This window comes from Peromyscus californicus, unplaced genomic scaffold (genome assembly GCF_007827085.1).
Source record: "Peromyscus californicus insignis strain IS unplaced genomic scaffold, ASM782708v3 Scaffold_10__1_contigs__length_136768540, whole genome shotgun sequence".
Taxonomy (NCBI): Eukaryota; Metazoa; Chordata; class Mammalia; order Rodentia; family Cricetidae; genus Peromyscus; species Peromyscus californicus.
The window spans coordinates 41689908-41717769 of NW_026294391.1; the positions used below are offsets into that span (position 1 = coordinate 41689908).

The following is a 27862-nucleotide window of genomic DNA, read 5'->3' on the forward strand; positions in this document are numbered from 1 at the left end:
ATGTTGCTTGGTAATTTTGAATGATGGTTTTGCCTGCACGTTTTTTTTTTCTTTTTTTGTTTTTGTTTTGTTTTGTTTTTCGAGACAGGGTTTCTCTGTGTAGCTTTGTGCCTTTCCTGGAACTCACTTGGTAGCCCAGGCTGGCCTCGAACTCACAGAGATCCACCGGCCTCTGCCTCCCGAGTGCTGGGATTAAAGGCTTGTGCCACCACCACCCTTGAATGATGGTTTTAATAGTATATTCAGTCAAATAAAATTACATGATCCAAAATAGTCTTATAATCATTCTATAAAATTTCCTAGGAATTACATTATTATCTTGTATTTAAATATGATGTTATAAAATCCTTAATTTCAGCTTCAAATTGTTTAATTTTGTAATAAAATATCAAGCAGACCTGAGATCATCTTATATACACATACATAATTATTTAAAATATTTTAATATTATGAATGAATGGAAATATTTATTTAGTGTTTGTTAAGTGAAACTAGACAGAGAGATGAAAGGTAATGGCAAATGCTAATATCAATTATCTAGATACTTGTCATCATATAGAATTTCTAGAAGTGTACAGAAAAATTGGGGCATATAGGATGTCTTTAATAAATACTAATTACCTGATTAAATTCTATTCAACAAAGCACATTTGAGAGTACTTGAGAAATGGTATGGAAATATTCACTCTGAATAAAAATAGTACCATGGATAGATAGCAATGATCAATAGATTTATGGGAGTGCAGTTTGAAACTTTCTTCTTTGTCTTCATCACATTTTAGGCTATTCATTTGTCTGCTAGTGAAGATAGGATAGGATCAACTTAATTAAGCCCAAGTTAGAGTTATAATGAGAATAAGCATTTGCAGAGCCCATAGTTCTGCTGTCCCATTAAGCAAGACTATTTATGTAATTACTGAACAATTTATTCAAATGTTTTGATCTATTTATTCTCCTTTATCTTTTAAAAAGCAATCTACATAATACTTATTTTCTCAGTTTATGCAAATTATAAATTAAATCAGAAATATAATAACTATGTGGGTACATGTCCAACTGTAATTTAGAGGGACTCATCTTTAAAATTTTTAAATGTTCCTTTACCAAAGAGCAAAGAGGTATGGTTCATAAAACTGAAAATTAAATTAATCTTTGTGTTATCCAAGATTTTCAACAATTCCATTAGTGAAGCTCTTAAATTAAGTCAAGAAGCATCTTTATCATATATTTGCCTTATCAACTTTTATAATAAACATCATAAGATTTGTTCCATTTTATTTATAGGAAGGTAAAATGAGAGCTGAATTACTATAATTCATTTAGGACCTCATGTAAATGAATGTTAATATTACCTGTAAATATTGTCCTCAAGTTACAGTCAAATCACTCCTAGAGATTTCTTTGTGATTATACCAACTCTATTTATCAGAATATAAGTGATCTTCCATGATCAAAAATTACAATAAGAGATAGTCAATAGAAATGATATTCTCTATAAAATCATGTTTCTGGAAATTTTCAGAGAATTTTGATATATTTTAAAGGAATGTATGTCTTTCTAATTTTTAATATAAATTCTTATGTAAGAGCAAAAGGTTTGTTTATGAAACCTCAAGGCTTTTTTACTAGAATTATGCTATGAAATATTTTTACGTATTTTTGAATCTTCTCTCATACAATACATCCTGACCACATAATCCCCTTCCTTCACTCCTCCCAGACCTCCCCCAACCCCTGTCCCCTAGGAACATCCCCTGTCTCCCCCCAGAAAGGAGCAGCCCACCCAGGGACATCAACCAAACATAGCACAGGATATAATAAGACCAGGATCAAACCTGCATGAGATAACAGGAATCAAGGCTGCATGAGATAACAGGAATCAAGGCGGCATGAGATAACACCCTAGGAGGAAAAGGGTTCCAAGAGCAGGCAAAAGAGTCAGAGATACTCCCACTCTCAGGAGTTCTCCCCAAACACCAATCCAGCAACTGTAACATATTGTTTATCTTACTTTGTCATCACCAATTGTTTGTTTGGATATCAATAAGGATTATCTTGACATGGTATTGGATAGAGGTACCTCTTCTTATTAGGGACTTTTGCTCAGAAATAAAGCTTTGTGAAATATATCTTCAATGTATAGATTTAGAATCATATATTTAGTCTCAAAAAAACGTTAGCTCACTATAATCTTAGTGAGAGTAATTTGGAGCTTAGGCTAGGTGCCAAATTTCCTTAGTTCTGTTACACTGAGATAGTATCTGAATTCATTGTTTTTCCTGATAACAATTTAGTATAAACTTCTTTAAGGCTTTAGTTTTTTATTTGTCAAAATACAATATGGGAAGAAATCATTTTAAATTTGAAATAAATAAGCCATTAACCGGACAACTTGTCTTGCTTAATTTCCAGTGATGCAGATAACACACCAACACTGGATTCTTATAGTATTACTTTGAAAATTTCTTAACTACTCAAGACAATTGCATTTGTTTAATAGTGAAATTACAGAATTTTAAGAAATGTTTGAACCAAAATTTTGTATGTCATGCACATTTTTGTTCCTGAACATTATATAGTTTGATTTTATCTATTGAGTGTTAGGAATCATTATTTTTTAAGTATTATTCTTATATGCATATAAATACACACACATAAAACATAAAGAGACAAATTGGTCCAGGTAAATTATTTACCTTAATAATACTTAAAATATCAAAGATCAAAAATAGTTGTGTCCAAACATTCATGGAAATATACATTATTAGTATAACTCAACTCCTAATTCTTTTTTTGTTGTTGTTGTTGTTTGTTTGTTTGTGTGTTTTGTTTTCGAGACTGGGTTTTGCTCTGTGTAGCTTTGGAGCCTGTCCTGGATCTAACTCTGTAGACCAGGCTGGCTTCAAACTCACAGAGATTCACCTGGCTCTGCCTCCCAGGTGCTGGGATTAAAGGCCTGCACCACTGCCACCTGGCCAAGTCCTAATTCTTAAACTATGGAATGCTTCCTCCTGAGGAAGTTGCTATAATGATGTAATAGAGTCAACGATATTATCTATATTAAATGGTACTTCACTTTCAGTTTCCAAATGTAGTTTTTTTTTTTTTTGGTGTTAATTTACAGCCTGAAGACAATCACATTAAAGAAACCTGTAACTAAAAGTAGTAATTATTAGTATATTATACTAAAAGAACATTTCAAAATTTTCATGCCCTGAGTATTAGAGTATAGTATTTAAGGTGATACCCAATATGCCCAGAATTGTAATTAAATTGAACATAATAATAAGGCTTAAACAAGGATTCTTATCACATATGTAAACTAAGTCACTAAGACTTTTTATGTTTAGTTTATAGTTTAAATGTTTCATGTGCATGAACTAATTTGCATGAGTACAGCACACTTTTGTCAGGTGGGCATGTTGGTAGGGACTGTAGCTGTTCTGACTCATCTTGTTGATACACCACCACATCATTTGTGATTAATAGTCTACCTCACTGCCCTGAAATGCTAGCTTCCTAAAAAAGCAAACATTTCCTATTTTCTTATTCCTTCTTTAGTTCTGGACAATTTCATTTACATTTCCTTTCTTTCTGCATGACACTAAGGGTAATGCTCTACACGGTGTTCACATCCTGTAAATTGACAGCTGCATTTTCATAAATTAACTTTATACTTTAAGAGGGAGAGTCCCTGTGCTTATGTAAATATTGTTGTGTTTGAAAGGAGATCATAAGAGCTACTTTTCTTGAGGGCAGTTGCTGACAGAAACAAATATGCATAGAAATATATATTCTCCTACATCTCTGGCATTAGAAACAGAAAAAAATGGCATATATTAGAACAATTTGTATATGTTATTCACTAGAAGTGGTAAGTAGTATAAATTCTAACAAAAGGTATTTTTTTCCAAACGTGGTTTAAAAGAATGGTCACAGAACCCTCCCGAGTTTTGCATCTGCATTTATCATCACTACTGAATACATTTCTTTTGTATGTTATGCTACTCTATTGGTTGCTAAATGTTCTGATAATGACCCTCAGTTAAAGCACAACAAAATAGAAAGTTGTCAGGAAGGGCAAGTTCCATTCTAGCTACGATTCTAATGAAAAGAACACTGAAAAGCCTTGTTTTCATTATTTTATCCAGGCGTCATAGCTGATGATGAATATACTTGATAGGGAATGCTTCACTTTGGGTGTCAATTTTGAAGTACTTGCATAGAAGGTGATGCATAATTACAACTATTCTAGCAGTCTGTTATGCACTGTACACAAGTAATAAAATGAATGGATGCTCTTCAAGTAATGATCCATTTCCTCTGGGTGCAGTATATTTATTCATAGTCTATTTCAGGGGTTGTTTAGAATATGAGATGTGAATGGATTATGATCCATTATCCCTGAGAATCTAATGTGCTGATCCAAAATGGTTTCCCTAAGTATTGTTCATAATGCCTGGTGAGTCAGTGTTTATATTCTTAAATAGCTAGCAAAAAATTAGAAAACCAGATGCTCAGAGGATTGATATGTAAACTCTTCAAATATTTACAATTATAGGCTGTCATAAAACAAACTTTTCAGTTGAGCAAAGGAAATCAGTCCTATGAAATGTGTACTCATAAACAATGTGGTAAAAATTCTCATAGGCAAATACTCTCTTGACAAATAGATACTATTTTCCAGACATGTATTAAGGTGTCTACTAATATCACCCCCAAAATGGAAAATATTTGTTTAATTAATTCAAGAAGTTTAATACCGTCTCTAACATTGTTTTCTATCATCTGTGCAAGCATTTTCAAGGAAACAAGATGTTATACAATTATTTTGTATGATATTTTTTAAACCTATCTATTGCTGTTTTAATGTTTGTCTTCATAAGAAGCAAACTATTGATTTGGATGAGTTCACAGATACAGTAATTATCTATACACTGAGAACTATATCAAAAAGTGCCAGTAATAACATATTTCCCTTAGGGCTTTTTAATTTAGAAGGATAAGTAATATTAAGCTTGAACATCAAGCATATTCACTTATAAAATATTTACAGAAAAATTATCTACAAGGCTATGCTTATCTGTGCTTCTCTGTTTTAAATTTTGGGTGTAGTTGTCCTTCCACTCAATTTTAAATTTTTATAAATGGATGACTGTGTATTATAATAACCTAAACCAAAATGAAATATCACTTGTCATTGATGAATCTTAAAACACATTAAAATGTTCCTATATATCATATTTTATGTAAAATTAATTTTTTAGATTTCAGCAATTGTTTTCATAAATATTCTATTTAATTCATTAAAGAACTCTCTCCTATTTTCTAAATGCGAGAAATGAGCTTTTCTTATTTCCTCTATGTTCTTTACCATGTCTCCTATATTAACACTGCTTATATTTATTAGTTGTTTAAAATTTGTAAGATGTGGAGAAATCCATCTATGTGAGCCCCTTAACTCTCAATCAGTTGATCTTATTATTATACTTGTAGAATGAAAAAGAAATATGATACCTGATGAGAGTACTTGACTGAACCCCGTTCAATTGTGTTTTGGGGGACAAGTTTGAATTTAAATATATCTAAATTCAGAGTTTTGATTATATATATATATATATATATATATATATATATATATATATATATAAAATTTCTTTCAATATTGTCATTTATCATAACTTGGTAGTCCCTATATTTTAATTTCACATATTCAGTTATAAAACTCACTATACAACTAAATATTGTAGATTTCACAGTGTTATAGATTTATAAAAATTTTACTTCTCACTTTCGTTTTAATTCTTTTTAGAGAAATAAATACTTAACATCTTGTCCTATTTGATTCACATCATAGAATTGAGAGCCATGACCAACATAACACATAAAAACATATCCGTTGTATTTTAATTGATACCACAAAATATTTTGTTACTCCTTTGTGGTTTGCTTTATTATTTAGCAAAATTAAGATACATTAGCCATAATGAAAATTAATATATGTTCTCCAGTTTCTAAGAGTTTTTATAAATTTGATCTTTCTCAGAATCAGAGAGGCATTTAAATCTCTCTGTTTTATCTACTCATCTAATCAAATATAAAACCATGAAGTTTAGTTCATCGGACTACTTTTAACTTATTTTAGTATTTCTCATTTAACACTTAATATTTGATTAATAGTGATTTTTCAATGGTCATGAACTTGCTTATTCTAAGTTCTTATTAAAATAAAACATTTGGTAACAGTATTTCTCTGAGATATCTGGTCATTCTGACTATTATGTAATCTTGAGACATTACATAATTTAAACATTTTCTCCTGTGCATTTTTAAAGTATGCCTTTTTATTTCCTAAATTAATTTAGATATTTCATTATGATAATTTTCTCAAAGTGAGTAATTACGCGATTGAAATTTTAAATTCTTTTCTCTGATACTTTGTAACAAACAAGCTTGTTATTACTACAGTTACATAGTGGCTACCCCTAAAACTAGGTTGCTGTAATTATCAATCATAAAACTAATAATCATAAGTAGCATATCACATCACACTTACATGTCTTAATATGATTGGCAGTCACCTTAACTATTCAGGGAATTAGAAGAAGATTTGGTAACAGGAAACCATGAGTTTCTTGTGTAGCTAGGTATTGGGAGTCATGTTTTTATTGCTTGTTATATTTTATTTCTCATTATTTCTATTTTAAAATATACTAGCAAATAGGGGAAGAGATTTTTGCCACAGATATTCAGAAATGCTGTTTTGTTCTGATGGCATCTTAGGTGTTGTAAGACTTTGAAATTCCTAAGGTTGGATTCATGTTTCACATGAATAGTCTTGTTTGCTAGAATAGTATGATTTTAAAAAACAAAATCTAGAAGAACTGAGTAGACTGAAGTAAAAGAGATGAAATACTAAAAATGTTGAATTCCATGGTTTTCCCATAGTTTACTTTAGTTTAGTTTTTCCAAAGTTTATCCTTTAAAAAGGACAAAAAAATATTGTACAAACTTGACCTACTATAGGCTTTATGTTTGCCATATATATATATATATATATATATATATATATATATATATATATATATAATTACATTAAAAGAACTTAGATTTCTTTAAATCTTATTCTAATTTAAGTGAACATACACAAAAATTAATTCTCTTGAACAGCTTGATCTTCTACTAAATTATTTTGTTCCCCATATACTTGAAGGTACTGAGCTTTTGCTGTTAGGAATTGCTGTGTATAAATGCTGAAATATGAAATCTCCAGCTATTTAGTGTTCCAAAATAATTGGCAGTGCCTACTTAATTATTTTCAAAAATGCATCATATCGTATTTAATCAATTTTTTCTTTGTATGATACAATTTAGTAAGGGGATTGCATCTAAACTAGTGTATCTGTGAAAATTTTATTTTTGTGAACTAACTTTGTAGTGTTTTGAGTAGTTTAGCCAGTGACATATTATGATGTGTTACACTCCATTGCTCTGTAAGGTAGCACACACTTGAACTGGCTTAGTCATATGTCACATTGTCAAATAATTAAGATATCATCTAAGAAAAGACAAACTTATTCTCTAATATATAGTGGTTCTTACGGAGAAGTAAATGTGTCCTTGTGCTTCCATTTGAAAACTGTAGATAAACTTTAACATTAGTAAATTAAAATCTTTTCAGATAACTATTGTTTTTACAAATGCTTTTTGCTTTACACGATGAATCAGTGTATAGTCTGAATATTTGGGTGGAAATTATAGCTTAAAAAGAGAATGATTGATTTGAGATGTGTTTTCTTTTATAAAAAGCATACAAACAATACTCTGATTAATTCAGAAACCTGTTTTTAATGAAACTGTGAGTTGTCTTTATAATATATATTATTACAAATAATGTTTACTTATTTAATTAATAAATATTAAATTGTATTTAACATTTCTTTAAAAATATCTGAGCTATAATTTATTCATGATCAATCCTCATCAAAACTTTGATCAGTTTTCCTTTTCTGAATCTTTTCTACTATTCCATATTTTATATATCTTTTTGTTATTTTAGTACATGTGTATGATTTGATAAGTTTCAACTCTAACAAATTCCAATTTCTAATTAGATATCCCCTTTGCATCTTTATCAGTAATTCGATGAATTTGGTTGTAATTATTTTATGGTGAACATTTTTATAATAGAAACACGTTGCTTTTCATATTGCCTCTTTTAGACTGTGGCTTCATGGGATATGTATTTTATTTTTCTTTCTAGAGGGTGTTAATGCTGAAAGCATCACACAAGCCTCAGAACAGCTGAACAGCCGGTGGGCAGAATTCTGCCAATTGCTGAGTGAGAGAGTTAACTGGCTAGAGTATCAAAACAACATCATTACTTTTTATAATCAGCTACAGCAATTGGAGCAGATGACAACCACTGCTGAAAACTGGTTGAAAACCCAACCCACCACCCCATCAGAGCCAATAGCAATTAAAAGCCAGTTGAAAATTTGTAAGGTAAGATTTTCTTCTTTCCATTTGGAGCATTATCAATAGGCATTTCTTGGCAAATTGTAAGAGAGCCGTAGAAAACTGTTTAATAATGAGATTTTCAACTCCCAAGGATGTAGCTGAGCATAGTAAAGATCAAAATAAAAAGAAAGAAATTTAAATAAGTACTGTATTGATATTGTAATTATGGCATTGATTTATGTAATTTATATGTGGCTAATTGATTTTGTCAGTTTGCAGAGGGCTGAAACAGGAAATACAGTAACCACATTTCCTATAAGTGAATGGCCAGTACACTGAAATTCTTTTCAAATGTAAAACTAGGCACATGATGAAAAAATTTTAGCAATACAAATAGCTAGAAACACCTCAACAATAAAGCCTTATGGTGTAAAATGGGATAAAAAAGAAATCTATAAAAGTAATGACATATATAAGACTGGACATTTTGAGTAGTATTTCTTCACAAAGCAATATTTTACTAATGTTGTGCTCTATAGATAAAATCCAAAGATGAGATCAAGCCAAGCTCTTCGCTCTTCTAAGACAGAATCAGTGTAGAAATTGTGAATACACAGGAGAGAGTCAGAACCATATAATAAAGGCAGTCTTAAGAGTGAGCACAAGGCACCTGCATGGAAATAGAGCGAAAAAAATAAACAAGCAATTTTATCATCTTCTCTGCCTGAAGAATCTGGACAGGGCTCCCCACTGACTAGGCTTAATTAGGAGACAAAGAATAAGGAGGTGTGATCTGCAAATTCTCCTGGGTCATGAGAAGAGAATGAGCAAACAAGGTGGAACTGGAACTCAGGGTCCAAGTAAGAGATTAAAAGAACTCATCTTCAAGTAATTAAAATTAAAAATTAATAATAATGAAAAGAATTTGACCTTTTCCAATATTTACTATAAGCTTAACACTGTTCCTGGGAAACAAGAAATTGATTAGAGGCTAGGTTAAAAGATATCATGAACATACCTTTACTGATAGACTGTGATGTGTATATTCAGTATGAAGAGAGATTAATCTGTATACTTTCAACAAGATGTTTTAAATGAAGGGTGAGTGGATACGGACAGCTGACAGTCTTGGTCTGGAAGAAAACATTGAATTCAAACGATATTGGTAAATGTAAAGATGTTCTGAAACAAAAAAGGGATTTGATATGTTTTTCTTTAGTATCTGTAAATGTACTAGAAAGTGAACAAACTCAAAAAAATATAGTTTTACACAGCGATTTTGAAACAGAAAGGCCTTTGCATTAGTGGGCAAACACACAAACTGTAGGACTTCTATGTTTAGATATAATTTGTATTTAGATACTGTAGCCCACGGCCTGTTTTCTATTTCTCTGAGAAACGGTTTACATGCAGTATTTTCTGCAACAAAAATATGATGAAGACAGTCGTGTCATCATAAGGAATGGAAAAGACTGGATGACATTTTTTTTTTAATTTGAAGAAAGCATACACAACATAGTGAAATCCTTTCTTAAACAACCAATGTAGAGTTATGTCATCTTAACTGTATTCTTGAAATTTAGATGTAGAAACAGACACATAATGTGACCAATAATGGTAGTGTGTACATGAGCTAGCTTGCTGATAGAACTAATAGCACAGATTAGGTCATTTAATCAATGTGAATATTTTCTCACTGCTCTGGAGGATTGAAATCGAAATCAATATCTATCAGGATTCATCTCTTGTAAGGACTCTATTAGTGCTTCGTAGTTGGCTGCCTACTTACTCACTGGGTATGTCTATGACCTTTCACAGTTCGTGTAAATGGACAGAATGGAAGAGTGAGAGAAACATTTCCTTCATTTTGTAAAGCAACCAGCCCTACGAGATTAGGAATCTGCCTTGATAGCTTAATTAACTGTAACCTTTAGTGCCTCCCCAACCCCCCTTTTCCGAATATACTTTCATTGAGTGTTAAGGCTTCAGCATATATAGTTTGAGAAACCACAATTAAATTCAAAACACTAAGTTCTAGGAAAGAAAGAGGAATGTTCATTGACACTGGTTTCATCATATTTACCCAGAGTAGAGGAGATAGGTACTAGGCAAGTGATTAAATAAAATAATGTAGAACTACCATGGAAATAAATGCTTTATACAATATTGGAGAACATCTAAAAGTAAAACATTACATGCACAGAAACCGGCAGGTAGCTTCTTTCATAGAAGAGTATTTACATTGGGTATTTGGGATGATTTGATGTTAAAAGAATAGTATACTCATAGACATGGAGAGATAAAGACCACAAATGTAAAAGAAGGGCTATGATATGAGTACTAAACACAGTGCAGTAGGTGAATGGGGTGAGTCAGATGTATTAAGGCAGAAATATTGGACAGAAGAACAGTGACCTGAGAGTCATACCACAATCTTAGTCTTAATCTCCTTCACAAATAGAAAACACAGACAGATGCATTATGGAATTATTTGAAGTGAAAATATCTCTATATTACACTCACTAACAAAGATCCTTATCCTGTTCGCACTACCGCACCCTTCTATCTCAGCTCTTTGTCTTTCTGCCTGGCCTTTTGCTTCCAAATGATTTTATTAATTGGTTTATGTAAAATATTTAGTGGTATAAGAATAATGTCGTTCACTGACAAGCTAAGATTATATTAGTGGCATGGCATTGATGTTTGGTAATTGATTTTTCTATCCATTTTATTTCTTTATTTCCTTTAGAGATTCTTAAATATTAGAATACAAATTTAGCTCATGCTCCAATATGTTGGAGGTCAGAGAGTCTTTTCAGATTTGTAAGAAACATGTTTACATTTTCTCAGATGGTGGAGGCTCCTATTTGGTGTTATATTATTTAAATGTGCTTTTTAAATTGTTCCTTCATATATTACATCCAAACACAGTTTCCCCTCTCTCTGCTCCCACCAGTAAATGTACATATTTTTAAAGGGGAAACACATTCAGGGAAGAAATCTTACTCTGGGGGACCAAGAACACCACGTTCTTCTATGAAAACAATGACTAATTGTTAACAAGTTTTTGAAGCTGAATAGTTCATTTCAAAGTGAATGTTATATCTTCAGTCTTTAAATTCTGAATCAATTAGTTCATCAGTAGCAAAGAGTCCTACTGTTAGAGCTACATAGCCACATTTTTCTCAAACTTATATTTATGTATTTGGAAATCAGAAGAAAAAAGTATTGCCCATTTATATTCTTGCCCGTATGAGAGATTATCTCAATCAATTCTCATAATATAGGATTCTCCAAATAACCATACACGAATCCTAAACCAACAATTTATTTTGCCATTTTAGTATGATTTCCAGTAAGCTCAGATTTAAATTTAGTTCCTAATTGCTATAATTTTAAATTTCCTCTCCATCTAATTGGCTCATGATCCCATTTTTAATTTTAATTATCATGATTTTTGCATATTAAGTACTAAACAAACCCAAGTACTTTTGAAAGGTAGCATAGATATGAATTATAAGTAAGCAACCACGGTAATAATGCACTGAAAAAGAATTTAAGAGTATTTGATTTGGTAAGTAATGTATATATGAATATGTATACATATACATATAGATATGAAGCATAAACCAATTGTAACTTCACTTGAAATGAGACTAAAATATTTATATAAAAACAATATGGCTGAAAAAATACAATGGAAATTCCAAATTTAAGAGTCATGTATAATTTTAAATATGCAATATTTAATCATGGAAAAAGAGAGGGTCAATGTGGCCCAAGCCCTAGAGACTATTAGCAGTTAACATTTGTTCTGGGTTGTGATGTCATTTTATACAGAGCTGGAGCCACTGATAATTTACTTGCTCTGGTAAATAATTTCCCACCCCCAACTCTGGCAGGGTATTCAAATTAAACTCAATGAGTCATATACAAAAGTAAGTCTTGAACTAGGAGAGGGTCTTGTTAAGAAGAAGGATTCCAGCATCCTAACAAAAGGCATGAAAGATGGGAATGGTGGGGAGAAACTACTGAACAGTATTAAGAACTTGTATGAAACTGCCAAATAGTAAAAAAGAATGCAAAACATAAAAAGAAAGTGACAAAGGAATTTCATTAGTATATTTTGTTTAGATGTATTAGTCAAACTATTATTACAAAGTTTAATCAATATTTTAAATGATAGTTTATAATACATACTATATATATGTACATATATATATACATATATATATCTTCTGTCTTCAAAATTCAGAGTTCATTTTCATCACATTAACATACCTTAATTTACACTACCAATATGCCAGTTTCTTAGTACTAAATTAAACTAGAGAGTGCTATAGTGGTCTTCAAAGTATTGTACATGTGATTTTTGTCATAGTACAGTTGAATACAGACTACAATTGACATTGAAAGTGGGTGCTATGCTATGAATGTTTGTGACAAGAGAGTGGAAAACAATTTCTATAATTAAAATGGGAGCAACTGACTAGCCAGAAAAGGAAATGAGGCTGGGTAAAATGTAGAAAATTATAGGTGTAACCATATATATTTGTACATATATAAATAAAATATTGTATAGACACAGAATCTATATTGTATAGAGATTTATATATTCATGTAGTCATATAAATTCATATATGTATATTAACTACATGCAATCTATTTTAAACATATGAATTGAAAGAAGTATTACTCACTGAATGACCTTAGAATTTAAAACAAAGACAATTTTGAAATAAAAAAGCACTAAAGATAAACATCTTTATTTGATTTAATTTATTGAAATTTTAAGTTGTTTTATTTCTAAAACATTGCAAACATGCACATTTGTGTGCTTTAATGTTCTAAATAATCATATTCTGAAATTATGTTACATCATACATGATGATTCAAAATGAACAAGAGCTGTGGTATTCTCAAATTGACTACTTGTAATAGAGTATTTGACAAGGGGATTAACCTGATCTCTTATTACAGGCTGTAAACAACTTTCTTTGTGACAATATAGTATATTCAAATTCACGTATTTGTAATATTCTGAATTATGATTCAGGATGAAGTCAACAGGCTATCAGCTCTTCAGCCTCAAATTGAGCAGTTAAAAATCCAGAGCATATCGCTGAAAGAAAAGGGACAGGGGCCAATGTTCCTGGACGCAGACTTCGTGGCCTTTACAAATCATTTTAACTACATCTTTGCTGGTGTCCAGGCCAGAGAGAAGGAGCTACAGACAAGTAAGTAAAAATACTTTTAAAAGCTAACTTGAAATTTTTGAAATTGCTTATCTGTGGGTAAAATATTAAGTACTAAAAAAACCCACAAGAATAACCACTATCAGTGGAATAATTCTCTTTCCATTAACAAATGACAAAATACTGATTTGGACAAGAAAATGTATCTTTTCTTACTGTAATATTCCAAAGCCTTTGATTAAGAGCAAATAAATGTTTTGTATGGCTATACTTTCTCCATGGAGGGTTATAAATTCCAGAATCAGGAGTTTTGAACACTGTGGAAAACAAAGAAGCAGTTCAGCAGACTTTCATAAGATTCTTGTTGTATAGGTGGAAATATTTGTGCAGGTGTCTTCTGATGCTCTGTCAGATCATCTGAGAACTATACACTTTTGGTAACTGAATTGCAAGATAGGACAAATTATTCTTTGAGCCACGTTTTATTTTTGGAACTCAGTAATTACATAAATCCTCTTTTTGTTGATATAATAGAAGATAAATGTAGAAGAAATATGCAAATTTGTATAACGTGCCTAACAATTTTTCAATATGTCTCCTTATAAATTATTTCTGGACAATGTTAGTATATAGTATTTCCTTAGAAAGGTAACTTTATGACTAGTCTTAAGCAATATTAAATGAGTTTTTGATCTATCACACACATGCATTTATATGTTCTTGTGCACACAAAAAGCATTATAATGGATACTGAGGATTTAAGAATATTTGTTTACTTTTAGTGAAATTTTAATTATTTGGAAACATTTTCTTACTGATATCTTTGTAAATATTAAAAATTATCATTTAAAATATTTCTAGAATATTAGGATATGAGTAAAGATTTACTAGATGCCTTTTGATTAAATTAAATTAGGTTTACAATGTGTATTTCCTTTTTTTCTACTTTTTAAAAGAGTTTTTGCTAAGGAGTTTTTCTTTTATGAAATCAGTCAGTACAACTTTAAAATGATATCACCGCCCTCTAGTGGATTGCAGTATACTTGCTGCTGAGATTCCAAACTCACAAATGAAAAAGATATTTTTAATACACTAATTTCTCATTCATTTTAGCATCATTGTATTTTTTTGTGATGAAACACTTAAAAACTTTATTTAAAATCAAATAATTTTAGTGGATATTCTATAGCTGAACTTCTTCACTGGAAAGTTATTTTAATTCTTGTATGCCTATTAGGTTCAATCTTCAATTTAAAGGAGTCTGTAATCGATATTTTGATAGCTGAGGTTTTCCTATGTTACTCTAATGTAAATATTTAATATTCATTTTATTTGCATACTTATCAATGTAGCCATATAATCATCAGTGTACACATGAACATTATTTATAAAACTTCCCAAACTTGTCTTTTCATACCTGGGTCCCAATCTCGTGTGGCCACTTGGGGTCGGTGGTAAAGAGTGGGTGGACAGGTGTCAACAGGAATGGAGATGGGCTAGAAGGAAAGGCTAAAAGGGGCAGAGGGAGAGCATTTTTTCCATCCTACTATTTTTATAACAGGATTTCTCCTATTTTTACCTACTGTTTTGGAAAACTTGCATTGCTTCACAACTATTGAATCAAGGTGACTGTGGCCTCATAAAAATGGATTTGGCAATATTCCTTTTGTTTCTTTCTATTTTGTGAAATAATTTGAAGAGTATTGGTATTAGCTCTTCTTTGGAAGTCTGATATTCTGCTCTGAAACTGTCTGGCCTTGGGCTTTTTATTATTATTATTATTATTATTATTATCATCATTATTATTATTATTATTATTTGGTTGGGAGACTTTTAATGACTGCTTCTATTTCAATGGGAGTTATACATCTATTTAAATTGTTTATCAGATACTGATTTAACTTTTATAGGTGGTATCTATCAAGAAATTTGTCCATTTCTTTTAGATTTTCCAATTTTGAAGGTGTACAGGTTTTAAAACTGTGACAATGATTCTCTGGATCATTTCTCAGTGACTGTTGTAATTTCCCCCTTTCTGTTTCTGATGTGTTAATTTGTGTATTTGTCTATCTTGTTGATTTTCTCAAACAACCAACTCTTTGCTTCCTTAATTATTTGTATATTTTTATTGTTCACGTTGTTTCTATTTTATTAATATCAGCCCTGAGTTTGATTATTTCTTCCTGTCTTCTCCACCTGGGTGAATTTGCTTCATTTTGTTCTAGAGCTTTCTTTTGGGGGCGGTTTGAGTGAATTTTATTGATGGTGTTCAAGAGAGTAGGGCTCCCTAAGGCCCTCCTGTTGTTCTGGGGGTCTGGGATGGAAACTGTGAGGGAGATGCTCAGTATCAGGGGCTGAGATGGTACAGGAACTGCTCAGCATCCGAAGGTCTCTTTCTTGCTGTTATTGCTGGGGTGGGTGTTCCAGGGTGGGCTTCTTACTCCTTGGAGGCCATGTAGGCCATGAGGTTCACCACCCTGTTGCTGTAGCAGTATTCATTGTTGTACCAGGAAATGAGCTTCACAAAGTTGTCATTGAGAGCAATGCCAGCCCCAGCATCGAAGGAGAAAAAGTGGGGGGTTACTGTTAAAGTCGCAGGAGACACCCTGGTCCTTAGTGTAGTCAAGCATGCCCTTTAGCGGGCCCTCAGATGCATGCTTCACCACCACCTTCATGATGACATCACACCTAGCAGGTTTCTGCAGATGGCATGTCAGATCCACAACAGACACACTTGGGGGTAGGAACACGGAAGGCCATGCCCGTGAGCTTCCTGTTCAGCTCTGGGATGACCTTGCCCACAGCCTTGGCAGCACTGATGGATGCAGGGATGATGTTTTGGGCAGCCCCACGGCCATCACGCCACAGCTTCCCAGAGCGGCCATTCACAGTCTTCTGGGTGGCAATGATGGCATGGACTGTGCTCATGAGTCCTTCAACAATGCCAAAGTTGTCATGGATGACCTTGGCCAAGGGGGCTAAGCAGTTGGTGGTACAGGAAGCACTGCTGACAATCTTGAGTGAATTTCGTACTTCTCATGGTTCACACCCATCACAAACTTGGGGCATCAGCAGAAGGGGCAGATGATGACCCTTTGGCCCCACCCTTCAACTGGGCACCAGCCTTCTCCATGGTGGTGGAGACACCAGTAGACTCCACAACATACTCAGCACCCGCCTCACCCCTCTTGATGTTGGTGGGATCTCGCTCCTGAAGATGGTGATGGCCTTCCGGTTGATGACAAAATTCCCGTTCTCAGCCTTGACTGTTTCATTGAACTTGCCATGGGTAGAGTCATACCGGAACATGTAGACCATGTAGTTGACGTCGACAAAGTGATCATTGATGACAACAATTTCAACTTTGCCAGACTGGAAGCCAGCCCTGATAACCAGGTGTCCAATTCGGCCAAATCCGTCACTCCGACCATCCTGTCTCAGGAAATAGGCTGGGACTGCATGAAAAGATGCAGCTGTCTCTGGAACAGGGAGGAGCAGAGAATTCTAGAGCTTTCAAGTGTGCTATTAAGCCGCTAGTGTGAGATTTCTCCAAATATTTTATGAAGACACAATGCTATGAAATTTCCTCTTAGCAATTCTTTCATTGTATTTCACAAATTGAGTATGGTGTACACTCATTTTTATTGAACTCTTGGAAGTCTTTAATTTCTTTATTTCTGCCTTGATACAGTAGTCAATCAATAGAGAGTTATTCAGTTCCCTTGAGTTTGTAAGCTTTTTGTTGTTTCTCTTGTTGAAATCTAGCTTTGATCTATGGTGCTCTAATAGGATGCAGGGTGTTATTTCAATTTTCTTTTATCTATAGAGACTTACTTAGTGACCGAGTATGTGGTCAATATTGGAGAATGTTCAATGAGGTGCTGAGAAGAAAGTTTATTCTCTTATGTTTGAGTGGAATGTTCTATAGATATCTCTTAGGTCCATTTGGGTCATAATGTTTGTGTGTTCCAGTATTTCTGTTTAGTTTTTGTCTCAATGATTTGTCCATTGGTGAGAGCAGGGTATTGTAGTCTCTCAATATCAATTTGTGATGGTCAATTTGTGATTTAAGCTGTTATAGTGTTTCCTTTACAAACATGAATGCCCTTTTGTTTGGGGCATAGATGTTGAGAACTGAGACATACTCTTGATGGATTTTTCCTTTGATGAGTATGAAGTGTCCTTCCCCATTTCTTTTGATTAATTTTTGTTTGACGTCTATTTTGTACATATTAGAATAGCTACACCAGCTTGCTTCTTCTGGCCATTTGCTTGAAAAATCTTTTTCCATCCTTTTACTCTGAGGTAATGTCTATCTTTGGTAGTGAGGTATGTTTCTTATATGCAGCAGAAGGATGGATGCTGCTTTCATGTCCATTCTATTAGCCTATGTCTTTTTATTGGTTAATTGAGTTCATTGATATTGAGATACATCAATGACCCATGATTGTTCATTCATGTTATTTCCTTGTCATTGTTAGTGATGGTAGTGTGCTTTATGTGTTTGTGTGTGTGTGTGTATGTGTGTGTGTGTGTGTGTGTGTGTGTGTGTGTGTGTGTGTTGTTTATGTTTCCCTTTGTTAAGTTTTGCTGGTATGAGATTTTTCATTTCCTGTCTTTTCGTGGGTATAGTTAGATTTTTCCTTCTAGTATCTTCTGTAGGGCTGGATTGGTGGATAATTATTGAAATTTGACTGTATTATGGAATATCTTATTATCTCCATCTTTCGTGATTGATATTTTTCTGGGTATAGTAGTCTGGTCTGGCATCTGTGGTCACATACAGTCTGCAGCACATCTGTCCAGGCCCTTCAGGCTTTTAGAGTCTCCATTGAGAAGTTGCTTGTAATTTTAATAGGTCTGCCTTTATATGTTATTTGGCCATTTTCTCTTGCCACTTTTAATATTTTTTTCTTTCTTCTGTGTGTTTAGTGTTTTGATTATTATGTGGCAAGGGGTCTTTCTTTTCTGGTCCTCTCTACTTGGTCTTCTACAACCTTCTTGTACCTTATAGACATGCCCTTCTTTAGATTAGGATTTTTTTCTATGATTTTGTTAAAAAATATTTTCTGGGCCTTTGACCTGGGAATCTTCTCCTTCTTCTATTCCTATTATTATTAGGTTTGATCTTTTCATATTGTTCCAGATTTTCTTTATATTTTGTGACAGGAATTTTTTTAGATTTAACATTTTCTTTGACCAATGTATCTATTTATTCTATCATGGCTTCAACACCTGAGATTCTGTCTTCCATCTCTTGTATTCTGTTGGTGATTCTTGTGTCTGTAATTCCTGCTCACTTATCTACATTTTCCATTCCCACAATTCCACTCAGTTTGTGTTTTCTTTATTGTTTCTATTTCCATTTTCTAGGTCTTGACCAGTTTTATTTGTTTCTTTCTACTGTTTGTTATTTCTTGGCTTTCTTGACATTATTTAAGGGATTCATTGATTTCCTCCAATTTTTTTATTGTTTTTTCCTCAATTTCTTTAAGGGATTTATTGATTTCCTCTTTAAGGACTTCATAAAGTTGGTTTTAAGGTTGTTTTCTTGTGCTTCAGCTGTGTTGGAATATTCAGGGCTTGCTATAGTGAGGTGGCTGGGCTCTTCTATTGACATAGTGCCCTGGCTATTGTTGTTTGTGTTCTCACGCTGAAGTTTAGGTGTCTGGATTTGGAGTGATTATAGGTTTCTGTACTGATTTCTGGGTTTGTCTTTGTTGGATGCATGTTTTCTTCCTTAGTTTCTGTTTCCTGTCTGGTCTTCTATCTGGCATAGCCTGTGATTAAGAAGAGGATTTCTACCCCAGCTGGGGGCTGGACTTCTGATGGCCTGGCTGGCCTCTGGTCCAGCAGGGGGTTGCTGCCCAAGTTTGGGGCTGTATAGTCTCTGATCTGGCTGGGGATCTTCTGTGTTTCAGAATACTAGCCTGGCTTCTGGTGGGGTAAAAGGCTTCTGCCTGGTTTTCAGGGAGCTGACCTAGTCTTTGGGTTTCAAGATGCTGGTCTGGCCTCTCATGAGAGAGAAGGCTTCCTCCAGACGTGTGGGCACAAATATGGTAATGAGAAAGGGTAGGGCAGTTGGAGTTATGCTGGGCTAATGTGGGTGAGATGGGGAACAATTTTACTTGGAGTTCAGGGTGCTGGTGGAGTAGGAGGCTTCTTCCAGAGGTATGATCAAGGGTAAGGTGACAAGGAGAGAAGCGACAGATGGGGTTATGTTGGGCAGGCGTGGGCAGGGAGAAAGGGTGGTCTTACCTGGGTTTCAGGATGTTTGCTTGGCCTCTGGTGGGGTAGCAGGCTTCAGCCAGAGGTTGGGATGGGATATGGTGACAAGAAGAGGAGGGGAAGTTGGGGTTCTGCTGGGTGGCTGCAGGCAGGGCTTGGGTTGTGTGATGATGGCTTACCTCATTCAGGGAGCTGGCCTGGCTTCTGATGGGGTAGAAGGATTCCACCATAGATGTGAGCCAGGATATAATGACTGAATCAAATGTGAAATATACTGTAATAGAAAAACATATGAAATTAAATCACATTGCAAACCATTTTGTTAATTTCTGGTGTTTAAGTGTTTACTCTTCCCCCTACAATGACATAGTCACCTACAATCACAAATGAATCATTGGCCATTGATTCGTTTGCTAATAAAGAGATATAAAATCATGGTGTGTGCCACAGAAATGTTCAGCCCTAAGTACTAGATAAGCAATGAAGAACAGTATTTATGTCCTTGTTAAACTTTGAAAATTAGATCATTGAAAATAAATCTGAATAATACTATCAAAGGTTATAATAATCTGGGAGTTAGGAAATATGGTGTTTGAGAGATGCCTTTGGACATAACCTTACCTTTGATATAACCAAGTGACCTCTGTGCACTATATTAGAGACAGAGTTTTAAGAAGAACAGAATCTAGGAAATCTGCACAAAGTTTAAGAAGAGGTTTGGCTTGTCTAGGAGATAGAAAAGAAACAAACAAGACTGGAATCTAGCATATCACAAAATGGTGAGGGCAAGATTAGTATAGCATTTGCAATGATCATAAGTCTATGGTAAAATATTTAGTATAGTTGAAATGTTTAAAAGAATTTCCACTAAGTGAATTTAGCAATCATATTAATATTTCTGAAAAATAAGACTCCTGCTGATATTTAAAATAATAAATGGAATATGAGTTCAGAGAAAGAGGAAGGAAGGTCAAAATATTAGCCATTTCAAGTGAGATCCCATTGGACTAGGCTTATGACAGGGATAACAGTGAAGATTAGATAGAGCCTTTGAAGAAGTGATGTTGGAGATACAGGATCATTAACATTTCAGGGAATAACAATTCACTTTTCCAGAGATAGCAGAATAAATTTTTATGATAGCTACTAAACTCTCTCTATGGCCATATACTCAATGCTATTGGCTTGTTCCTAACATTTCAATATTATGACACTGAATTAGAAATCTAAATAAAAATGAAGTATAGTGAATTCTTCCAGCTCCAAATTAGAAGATTTATCTAATTTACTTTCTAAAAGTTTCATTATTTTACTTTAATATATCTTGATAAAAGACTTTTTCCTTTTGTTCCTTCTTTTCTTCCAATCAACTTACCTAGCCACCTACTATGATCTATAAATATATAGATGTTAAAATGTTAATTTAGCATTAGGTAATGCATGTCATTTTAAAATTTAATTAAATAGTTACAATGTACCATTCTCACTTTAACTTATTGCTTTGAGTTGTTCCATATTATATCAAATGTGAAAATTTGTACTTCTCCTTTATCAAATGCACTAATTCTTTGCTTCTAAATGTATTATTGGTGAAATTATTAAGGCCACTCCATGTAGTTAAAAGGGAGATTTATTTAGTGGCATAACTTACAAATGAAGGGATAGGTAGGTTGCAGGTTCTGGGAAAGACGTAGCGCAGTCTGGCGGTGTTCTCTGGAGAACTCTCCTCGATCTACCTCTAGCATCCAGGGTCCAGGAAACAAGAGAGAGCAGAGCATTGGGATCTTGCGTCTTCAGGGCCCTCTCTTGGCCCCGCCTTGTAGGAGTGATAGTTACCAAAGCCTCAATGGGGGTTGGAACTTCCAGACCAAAGTTGGAATGGGTACCCACTACATCTCCCCCTTTTGGTCTAAATAAGAAGGTTCTATAAAACCATCATAAATATATATACTGTACAGATTAATATTTCAAACCTGTATATAATATCTAACTCGATCAGTATAATTTACAAATCTATCACCTTTTTGGCGAAACATATAATTTTTTCTGATTATCAATTTATTTGATATTAATTTTATTTTTAAGTATACAAATTTATGTGGTACATTGTGAGAATTTAATAATTCAGCACACGTATTTGATATACAATGATCAAACTGGAACCAAGCCTGGACAGTGAGAAATGGGCATAATTTAATATTCCTACACAGTGAAACTAATGTCAAGTTTGTCTTTAACATGCTGTCTTAGTTAGGGTTTCTGTTGCTGTGAAGAGACACTATGACCACAGCAACTCATATACAGGAAGAACATTTAATTGGGGTGGCTTGAATTTCCAGAGCTTTAGTCCATTATCATCATGGTACAACCTGGTGGCATGCAGGCAAACATGGTGTGGAGAAGGAGTTGAGAGTGCTACATCTTGACCCGCAGACAACAGGAAGTGGTCTGCAACACTGGGTGTGGCTTGAGAAGATATAAGACCTCAAAGCCTCTCCACACAGTGACGCACTTCCTCCAACAAGGTCATACATACTTCAACAAAGCCACACCTCTTAATAGTGCCACCTCCTATGAGCTTACAGCAGCCATTTTCTTTCAAACCAACATATTCCACTCACTGCCCCCATAAACTTGTAGCCATATCATAATGCAAAATACATTTAGTCCACCTTCAAAAGTTCGCACAGTCTATTACAATCTTAGCAATGTTTAAAATCCAAAATTCTAAGCCTCTTCTGAGATTCATACAATCTCTTAACTGTAACACCCTATAAAATTAAAATAAAAAACAGATCACATACTTCCAACATATAATGGCACCATACCAAAATGTAGGAAATGGAGCATAGTGAGGAAATACTGGAGCAAAGCAATATCGAAAATCAGTTGGGCAAACTCCAAAGTCTGCATCTCCATTTCTGATGTCAAAGCTTTCTTCAGATCTCCAACTCCTTTCAGCTTTGTTGTCTGAAACATACTTCATTCTCTTAGACTGGTTCCACTCCCCGGTAGCAGCTCTCCTCAGCAGGTATCCCATGGCTCTGGCGTCTCCAATATCTTGGGGTCTCCAAGGCAATCCAGGCTTCAACTTCACAGCTCACACAATGAACTCTCGAGGCTTGTTTTCAGGGTTACCCCTGATACATGCCTAGCACCAGCAGCCTTCCATAGATGAGGTTCCATAATGCCTTTCTTCTATCCTTGACTCTAAATCCAGAACCACATGGGTGAAGCTGCCAAGTTCTGCTGCTTGCTGTTGCTGGAACATGGCCCCCTTGTTCAATTACATTTTCACCAGCTTTCTGGTTTTGATGGTTTCCTTCACTGCCTAAGTTTTGCTGTTCTGGAACTTACTCTATAAACCAGGCTTCCCTCAAACTCAAAGATGCACCCGTCTCTGCCTTCTGAGTGCTTGGATTAAAGCCATACAACACCACATTCAGCTCTAAACTGTTCTTTAATTGCTTTTTATAAGTAGGAAACTTCACTTGGTGATATCTTGCTCTGAGATCACAACTCCGTTTATTCAATTTCTTAATCTGTTTATCTTCTTGAGCACAGGACTTAGCTCTATTCTACTTCCTGGTGTTCCTTTTCTCTTCATATTGTACATTTTGTATTTTTCTTGCTCAACTTGTTCCTTTTCATTGTAAATCTTTATTGGTATTGCCACTAATAACCACATGGCAGAGTCTATATTAGGATGTTTTAAGATTTCCTCTGCCATTGGAATTAATCCAAAACTCTTTACTTTGGCCTTAGCAGACTTTTCAGACAAGAGCAAAAAAGCAGTCACATTCTTCACCCAAGTATCACACACCAGGTTCTAACATACTTTTCATCTGAAACTTCTCGATCCAGTCACCTACAGTTGAAATCACTCAGCACCACTGATTTCCATGTTCCTAGGAGGATGGCCCATTAGGCAGCACTTGAAGTGTTCAACTGCTTTTGTAACCCACAGTCCCAAGATCCATATTCCTTCAAACAAAAGCATGATCAGGCCTATCACAATACCCCAGGCCCAGGTACCAACTTCTTTTCTATTTAGGGTATCTATGGCTATGAAGAGACACCATGACCACAGAAACTCTTATTAAGGAAAACATTCAATTGGGTGGCTTACAGTTTCAGAGGTTTAACTCAGTGTTCTACATGGCGGGACATGGCAGCACATGGTGGCATGAAGGCAGACATGGTGCTGGGCAAGGAGCTGAAAGTAGAGAAGAAGCTACATATTGATCCTTAAGGTGAGAGTTAGTGAACTGAGACAATGGGTGTGGTTCGAACATATATGAGACCTCAAAACCTGCCTTTACAGTGACATACTTCCTCCAACAAGACCATAACTACTCCAACAAGGTCACACCTCCTAATAATGTCACTACCTATGAGCTTATGGGAATCAATTATGTTCAAATCACCACACATACCCTAAATATTTTACCAAAGTTTGTATAATAGTTCTATATAATAGTTTATTTTTACCTCAATTACAAAATGTATATCTCAGTAACAACTGAGAAGAATTATCTGATACTCAGTGTTGTTTAAATGGACTCATAAATACAGAACACGTTCATCTAATTTGGTATCACTTCCTTTTTTTCTACCTATCACTTTTTTTTATTCTGATTATATTCTAGAATGAGGTAGAAATGAACCTTTAATGCAATCTCTATTTGATTCAGCCTAAACACGCTTGTGCATTTCTTTTTTCATGTGTTGGAATTTATATATGTCTGTGCATATATATTTCTGTATATTCGTAAATGTATACAAACTATATTGGTGTTTGGATAGGAATCTGCTTCTGACAATTTTAATAAAGGAACATAAATTTACTTATTCTACTAGACACAACCATTTCTCAGGATTATTCCATTTATTATATTCCTTGTGGAACAAAAGGTTTCTGTTAATAGATATGGCTTGATATTCGTTCTTTCACCTCATTTTAGTCTGTTTCACATAATTGTCTACTGGGAAGCCTCTTGATTACTACCTGTTCACTTGATATGCTATTCAATTTGTGTTGATGTACCACATATTATTCTATCATGGAGAGGTTCTAATATACAAAACGGTTTTGTCTAGTAAAAACATAATTCTTATTAATGAAGTACTAAATAAAATGTAAAAATTTTTTTCTCTTGCCTTCTCATAAAAACCCTTCTTCTCCTCAACCATTATACTCTTGAGATCATGTCTAGCCCTCTACCCCACCCCCACCCCATGCACCATTCCCTATTCTTACTCTGAAGATCATCATACTCTTAAGATCACTTGTCTGTCCCTCTTCTCTTCCCCCACCACCATTCCCTGTTCTTGCCACTAAGATGACATTTACTCCACATTCTTTTTCAAATTGGCTGTTTCCTTTAGTCTGGCAGAGTGAGTACCTCAGAGGGCATTAAGGATAAGAGAAGTAGATATTAGGGTATTTTTCTTATTCTCTATATACCAATGTATATTTCAGTCAGAGGATATGATAACTCCTTCAATTGTGGAACCCATATAGAAAATGCCCTTTTTGGGGGCTCAGTCTCCCAGCAGGTATGTACTTTGTGAACTCAACTTCTGAGAGATGACCCCAGTTACTGGATACTTTAAAAAATGTGTTTATTAGTTCATTGAGAATTTCATACTATGTTTTGACCAAATTAATATTCTTTCCTAACTCCTCTCAGATCTACTCCATACCATACTCACTTAACCTTGTTCCCTCTTCTCTCTCTCACTCACTCACACACTCTCTATCTCTCTCTCTATTTATGACCCATTTCGTCCAATTTGTGCTACCCATTTGTTTGTGTGGCCTTTTACTGGAACATGGCTGATTTATCAGGGGCTACACTCTGAAAGAAAATTGTCTCTCTGTTTCCCAGTATCTATCAATTGACAATAACTCCTCACATAAAGGTGGAATTTATGTATAACTTCCTCTCTCCATATTAGAATTTGTTCCGACACATGATGTGATAACTACTATAAGTTCATACGTGAAGTTGCCCTGTTCATGTAATCCTCCAAGTCTTGCCCTGCCATTCTAACTTTTGGTATGCTATTTATTTTTCTCTTGTTACGGATCTATATGCCGCATTACATCTTCTGGGTAGGACTTGGATTATTCTAACAATTTCTTTAACAATTCTGTTCATTTATTTACTATATAATATGAAATTATTTTCTCCAATCTTCACTCCTTCTCTTTCCTATAACTGCCTTTGCTACTCTCAATATCCCCTTATTTCTTTTGATGCTCATTCCAGTAGCTATTATTTCCAGTAATTATTGGTTTGAAGATTGATTCAGCAATTAAAATTTAAACCTCAAGTGATAACTAAGTTTTCACTTCTTGCATTTCTGGTGCTTCAAGTATTTGTAGAATAATTGCAAAATTAAGAAATTACAAGTAAATGGCATAATTTATTTCTCCCAAACATATTATCATCCATATTTCTGTAAATGTGTAAACTTCTAAAAGCTTAAGTGATTTAAGTAAAGTAGGATATAGACAGCTGAGTCCACATCTAAGTTTTTTTTGAAATGAAGAATACAGTTTCCTTATTGTTTCACTCAACAGCCAATGTATATAAAAACAAGAAGAAGCAGTCTTTTTACGTCATAAAATTTTGTCAGTGTCTTACTAGTAAAAATGATTTCCAGCACCTTTACTGATTCACTTTACACTTAATTCTCTATCCTGATCTATGTGCATTATAATGATATGATTTAAATGATTACCAAAACTTCTAGCATGCTTTTAATACACATTTTCTCTAAACCACTGCCACAGGAGAAACAAAAACAGTTTTCTAAAATGCACATACTCACATTAAATCATTCTGTATGAAACCTATGATCCATCCAGCATCTATTTTCTCATCTACTATTATGCCATCTGAGATCTTTAATACATTATAATGCCTCCATTCACCATCACCATTTACAAGACCCCTCTGATTTTGTTTATGAATATTTATATAATACCCAAATAAATGTATCTGATTATTTGTGAAAGAAACACATTGTTTATATAAATTTAAACACTCCAACTTGGGCATGGACCTTAATGGTAAAGAGCATTGGCTTAGTGGTCAAAAGCGGATAATATTCCTGCAGATGACCTGAAATCAGTTTCCAGTGCCTATGTTGTGCAGCATACAATTGCCGATAACTCCAGCTACAGAGGATATGATGACCTATTCTGGTATCCACAGGCACATGTTGCATAGACTTACATACACAGACACACATACATGCATACACACACACACACACACACACACACACACACACACACACACACACACACATACACACACAGGAGAGAGAGAAAGAGAGAGAGAGAGAGAGAGAGAGAGAGAGAGAGAGAGAGAGAGAGAGAGAGAGAGAAACTAATATAGTTAAAATAAAACAAAAAATACTACAAAATTACTGAGGTTTAAAGCACTGAATGGGCTTTTAAAGAAAAAAACTGGAAATGCAAAGAGTAAGTAAAATCTCAAAATAAATGTGGGCATTAACTCTTAAGCAAGTATATACTTGTTGAATGTGTTCTCCATTTCCAGTATTTCAGTATGAACTTTTAAAAATCATACTCTACCTTAAGAGGTTATTCCATTTTTTTTTGTATCTGTTGAGATTTGCTTTGTGACAGAGTATGTGGTCGATTTTAGAGAAGGTTCCATGGGGTGCTGAAAACAAAGTATATTTTGTGTTAGGGTGGAATGTTCTGTAGATGTCTATTAAGTCCATTTGAGTCACAATGTCTGTTAGTTCCTTTATCTCTCTGTTAAGTTTCTGTTTGGCAAACCTGTCCATTGGTAAGAGTGGGATGTTGAAGTCTCCTACTATTAGTGTGTAGGGTTTGATATGTTATATTTTTGGATGTATTTATATTAGAATGTATTAGATTCTCCTACTGTTCATTTTGTTATTTTCTCATATTTTATTCTATATGTTTAACTCTG

At 34.1% G+C, this 27862-nt stretch overlaps 1 protein-coding gene across 10 annotated transcripts in view; it reads left to right on the plus strand.

Annotated features, from left to right (window-relative positions):
• The window catches only part of Dmd (dystrophin), a 2242690-nt gene that overhangs the window by 884496 nt on the left and 1330332 nt on the right, over positions 1-27862 (plus strand). For all 10 annotated transcript variants that reach the window (XM_052732199.1, XM_052732319.1, XM_052732309.1 and 7 more), the window contains 2 exons: positions 8264-8505; positions 13517-13697. In XM_052732199.1, coding sequence (XP_052588159.1) covers positions 8264-8505; positions 13517-13697 — 423 coding nt within the window. The remainder of the gene's footprint in view (positions 1-8263; positions 8506-13516; positions 13698-27862) is intronic.